General features: G+C 36.8%; 1 protein-coding gene across 4 annotated transcripts in view; it reads left to right on the forward strand.

Annotated features, from left to right (window-relative positions):
- LOC145243435 (serine/threonine-protein kinase TBK1-like) overlaps positions 1 to 6,000 on the forward strand; it is an 85,652-nt gene that overhangs the window by 64,780 nt on the left and 14,872 nt on the right. For all 4 annotated transcript variants that reach the window (XR_013862882.1, XR_013862883.1, XM_080106324.1 and 1 more), the window contains 2 exons: positions 2,391 to 2,495; positions 3,115 to 3,213. Coding sequence is in view for 2 of the 4 variants with exons in the window: in XM_080106324.1 (XP_079962450.1) it covers positions 2,391 to 2,495; positions 3,115 to 3,213 (204 nt within the window). In the remaining 2 variants the exon portion in view is untranslated. The remainder of the gene's footprint in view (positions 1 to 2,390; positions 2,496 to 3,114; positions 3,214 to 6,000) is intronic.

Genomic DNA, 6,000 nt, shown 5'->3' on the forward strand with positions numbered 1-6,000 from the left:
TATCTCTAAAGACACATTTAGTCCGTTTTCATGTTCATGATCAACAACGGTGTTCATAAGCATTATAAAGTAGTGCACTGTAGACAATGCCATATTCGAGAAATGACACTGGACTCAAAACAAGGCCCATTCTCATTTGCATACGTGTAATTCTTAGGAGCATAAAAGACTGAATTTTCTTGCATGGGGAGTATTTTTTTACAAAGTCAGACAGATTCCCAGGAGAGGGGGAACAAGTAAAAATCACCAAAACAAAATCTTAAACACAATCTGTCTCGACATTATGGCTGAAGGAAGGTTCGACCTAAAACTCATACCAGAATATGACAGAGCAATGTCTATTGTAGACTGGTTGGAAAGAGTGAACCTGATTTGAAAACTCTCCAAAGTTGACAAGGTTGAGCTAGTAATCCCCTTGTAACCAGCTGGAGGGGCCTTGGACATTTACCAGCAATTGTCGGATGAAGGTAAGATTAATGTGACACGGTTAAAAGATGCGCTGTGCAAGGCTTTTGCACTTGGCTCATACAAGGCGTACAGGCAGTTTTCGAGTTGGTAGATGAGTTCTACACTGCATTAAGGAAATTTCAGCCTGTTCGGAGGAGTCCCAAGGCAGACACTGAAGTATGGATTTATGGTTGGATTACTTGCCCATATCAAGGAGTTGTTGTGTGCATCTGCCAACATTTACCACATCCAAATGGAAAGCATGTCCAGCCTAACAAAGGTCGTTGTGAACAATGAAAGCGTTGCTGCCTCCATCAACCAATCTGTCACAGAAAAAGTGTGTTTACCCAAACTCGCAGAGAACTCGATGCATTGCTTTAATTGCTCAGGGCCCAACCTGCCAGTTTGAATTTGTAAGCCAACCATCCAATGTTACAGATACCAGAGAAAGGACCATGTTGCATCAAAATGTGTGGAAGCTTGGATTCACAACAGATGACTAATACCCAGAGAAAGAACTCGGTTCGCTGAAATGAATAATTCCACTGATGGTGATTGTTCAGCAAAACAAAGGAAAAGTGCGACCTGCTATGAATTACCACAAACTAAACAACCATATAGAAACATATACCGCATGCACCAATGTGTGCTCACAAAAACTGAGAGTGTCATAGGAAGGAATCCAATATGTCTGTGTTGGACTTAAGAAAAGCTTACCTTCAGGTGCTTGTGAATCGTTCGTTATGGCTGCTCCAAACCATGGTGGTGCAGGGACAGAGATACTGCCTGACTATAATGGCGTTTGGGCTCAATGTATACCATCCAGGCGATCGTGAAGGCTGTTCTGTCGAAGGATGTGACTGTTCGACATATAACATCAGCATACATCGACGACATATATTAGGTTGAGTAGAAAGTTTTCGTTGAATTTATAATTTTGATTTAAAATCATGTATTGTCAAATAAGTTTTTGTTATAATACATTTACTTTATATATCATTTTAAAAGAGCGTTATGCACCCTATATAATCGTTTAAATTATAATCGTTTTAAAACAATTATGTCTTCTTGTCAGAACGTTGAATACCAGATGGAAAAAAAAGTAAATTTGCACAATTTTCTTATTTTCATTCAAGTTAGGCCAAAAAAGCTGCTGAAACAGTTCGTGATATCAATGAAACGCTTGGCTCAGGAACCACTACTAGACGCACAGCACAATGGTGGTTTAAGAAATTTTGTGGTGGTAACAAGAGTCTTGAAGATGATGAGTAGTTGGCCATTGGATGTTGACAACGATCAATGTAGAGCCTTAGTCGAAGCCAATCCATGCACAGCGGTTCGAGAACTGACTTCTGAATTAGACATAATGCATACGACGATTTCCAACCACTTGAGAGAGACTGGAAAGACAAAAAAATTGATAAATGGGTGCCTCACGAATTTAATGACAACCAAAAGAAACGCCATTATGAAATGTCATCTTTTCTTTCATGCAACAAGAATGACCCGTTTCTCGATTAGGTTGTGACTTGCGATGAAAAATGGGTTCTTTACAACAACTGACAGCGTTCAGCTCAGTCGTTAGACACCAACAAAGCTCCACGGCACTTCCCAAGTCAGAGTTGCACCAAAAGAAGGTGATGCTGACTGGTTTGTTTCTCCCATTACAGTTTTTCAATGTAGGCGAAACTATTAGAGATTTGGTGTGAGTGAATGCTGTAATTCCCGCGCAAATGAATTTATAAATTTTAATGTGTGTGTGTCTTAGAAAAATAAAATAAGAGACAGCATATGCTAGTCTGTTCAGGGTTTAATGCTGTTAGATGTTAGTAAAATATTGACTGTTGTTACTCGTTGTAATATGTTTTCTATGAAGGCACTTTTGTTATGTCTGCGTACATTGTCGCAAATAATTATATATTAACTTTGTATTTCTTTATCAGGTACAAAAAAATTAAGAATCTTTTCAACGAAGCTGGAGAAATCCTGAAACATATAAGAACACGGAAACTTAAAAAGGAAAATATTCATTATCAAACTACAGAAAGGTACGGATTTTTTGTCTTTTAGATTATCTTTGATCACAGTTACTCATTATTCTACAGCAAAAAGAAAAAAAAAATGCAAACAAACAAACAAATAAAAACAAAAAACAAACAAAAGCAACATTTTTTTTTAAATACTCAGTATATGTCCATACTTCCCCTCAAGAAAAAACAAATTCTTTTTTATGATTGTGTTAGTTTTTAAATCTAATGTCAACTAATTCGCACCCCCCCCAAAAAAACGCCATATAATAATTAATCAGTTTATATTTAGTATTCTCGTAGTGTTCCTCGTCTTATGACTTGAAATAATTTCTATATCATCAACCTTTGCCTTTTGTCCTCGGGTGGCTTTTGGCCTTGATAAATGTCGACTTAATGGCAAAAAAAAAAATCCAATAAATTGTTAATACTTGCCAGCGTTCATTACATTATTAAAGTATCTCTGGTTTATTGATGCCCTTGACTCTTACTGGCATCAATGCGACTTGTTGTTTACTTTGCTTAACTACTTGCTAAAATCATATGCAAATTTTAAGATGAACAAATTAGAATCTGAATCCAATGCTGTACCCATTAAATCATCTTTGACATTTTTTTAATCTTTAAAATTTTATTGCAGGAAATGTTTGGAATCAATTTTCCAAACAGTAAAAGCTGATTTCGAGAAACACAAAAATTTAATTCCAGAAGTGAGAGAAGACTTTCATAAGTGGCTCAGGTATCTATCTATCTATCTATCTATCTATCTATCTATCTATCTATCTATCTATCTATCTATCAGAGTTTTGTAATAATCATGTTGACACATCAGTTCCTCTTAGATCGCCCAAATTAACCAAGGTTGGGCCGAGCCAGTATCAGATGGGTGACCATTTAGGAATACTAGCTGCTGTATGTAGTAAGAACTGCACAACCTAATATCTTCATCTCTCCTGAAAGGGATATATATGCGGCTGGGATCGCTTGTGAATTTGATATTCCTTCGAAATTTTTCCCTTCACAGTGTTGGATATTGAGCCGGGGCGACGCCAATAAAAGCGGAGGTGTGCACACACGCACATTCCAGATGGATTTTTGATCTACATTCTTGTGTCCCATAAAAATGACCGGAATTGTAATGATCACCGAAAAAAGAAAGGCTTACATTCCAGGTCGAGAAATTAGAATTGTGCAACGCAAAATAAAAAAAAAGAACAATAATATTTTTCAAGAATGTTGGTTGATGTCTATGTAAGACAGTTAACATAAGCAACAGAGAGAGAGAGAGAGAGAGAGAGAGAGAGAGAGCGAGAGAGAGAGAGAGAGAACGGAATCGTCCAGTGTCATAGACATTTCTCCGCCGTCGTCTGCCACACACACACACACATACACACACACATGCAGAGTTATATTTCGTCTCTCACCCTCTATCTCTCTTTGTCAATGGGTAAAAGTTATTTGTAATTAAACTAATATGTTGACAAATTCGTCTTCGTGTTGATTTTGAGAACAACGACAAAAGAATTGTCATGCGTATATATAATTTAGCAAGTATTTAAAAAGTGCAAGCTAGAAAATTGTATATACATTCAAGAACGGAACAATAGGAAGTTGGCTCAACACGCCTAGGGCGAGATGTCGCTTTGAAAAAGGATGTTATTTGAAGGTATTTAATAACTCAGACGGTCAACACACATGTGTAATGTAATGAAAAATCCGATAGGTAATTGACTTGTAATGTGTTTCAAGAACGGCTTAACTGTACTCGTACTACCGTCACAATCCTTGGGGCTAGCAGCATTGTCGCTGATATGTTAATTGAGATAGGCAATTGCTGCAATATTTTTTGATATGTAATGGGGTATGATCTCTGAAAGTTGGAAGATTCTATTTATAAACGTTGTCGATAGGAACTGATGTATCAAATTGAACAACGTTCTGCTATCAACCAATCAGAAACCAGAATTGCTCCATAAAAATGGAATCTTTTAGTATTCCAGCACATAATTTTTTCGTGTCAACACGAGAAGGATCTTTTATTCTTTGGCTGCAAAATTATAAAGTCTAGGACCTGTATAGAACAGCTACCCACTGAAAATTCTTCATCTCCAGGACTTGTACAGAATAGCTACCCAAACGGAAAACTCTTCTGAAATTAAACATGGTTTCCAATTCAAGAGTAATTGTATAAGGAGTAAGGTATTACTACTTTTTCTACAACAGAATTTAATCTAACTCCAATAGTTTTGAAGATACTCCCTACTTCTCTCCTATTTCTAAAATTGGCATTTTCCCCTTACTTCGATGCCTCTGCTCAGTCTTGAAGACAAAGGATACCCCCTTTAGGGGCAGCTGCGCATGTAATTGTGAGGCAAGGGGTGCACAATCCCAACCTCTCATGAATCGGCAGTGTTTGAGTCCATTGGAAAGGAGAAGTCCAGGACGACTGGAAACAATGCTGAGATAAGCGGAGAGCACATACAGCACCTGGAAGTCCCAAATGGTCACCCATTTAGTACTGACCAGGTTCAACGTTGCTTAACTTCGGTGATCCAACAGAAACCACTGTGTCGACGTGATTATGCCGTATTCCCTTACCTACGGCTCCTTACAAAAAGAAGACCCACCCTTTTCTCCCACTCTATCTGTACCTTCAAAAACCTGTTAAAAAATGAAACGAATTTCCAACAGTATTTTCAACTGTACCAAATGTTATAATCAATCATAGAACTCTTTAAATTCTTTTCTATACTATATAATTCGTAAGATTTTGTGTAGGTTCAAAGTAATGTGCATACCGTGGAGAGCTTCACCATATGCTTGAAAACAAAAATTCCACTAATTGGAACTAGGAGGTCGATTGTTTTCTTGTGTCATCACATTTGTTGCTTGGCAGATTATACTGAAATGCTTGCTAAATATGTCTTCAGAGCTATGTATATGGGTTGAGAAAATGTGTACATTTTTATCGTTCTCTACCCACTGGAGAAGCAACAAAAATGAAGAGAAATAAGTCTTCTTTGAAAACGATGTATTATACCAAAAGTCTCAGAAGGGATAGGAATAATAACTGCTTCCAAACTAATGGAGCGAGTAAAACTCTCTCTCTCTCTCTCTCTCTCTCTCTCTCTCTCTCTCTCTCTCTATATATATATATATATATATATATATATATATATATATGTATATATATATATATGTATATATATATATATATATATGTATATATATACATATATATATGTATGTGTGTATATATATGTATATATATGTGTGTATATGTGTATATATATATATAGTCATCCGCATACAGTACTGTTTTGAAGTTTCACAATTTTTAGTACGGCTAGACAAGCAACTACCTCAAGCCAGGATCGAAACCCAATTGCCCAAACGACAGTCGGAGCTTCTAACCATTGCACTATATGGCTGCTACTATGAGGGCAGTGAATTAACAATGTTTTGACATTGTCCAAATACCTAAGGTCAGTTTGTTTACAGAAAGAGCATCGCTTCATACGCTAAT

Source organism: Euprymna scolopes, chromosome 22 (assembly GCF_053919585.1).
Source record: "Euprymna scolopes isolate OS-2025 chromosome 22, ASM5391958v1, whole genome shotgun sequence".
In the NCBI taxonomy this organism is placed as follows: Eukaryota; Metazoa; Mollusca; class Cephalopoda; order Sepiida; family Sepiolidae; genus Euprymna; species Euprymna scolopes.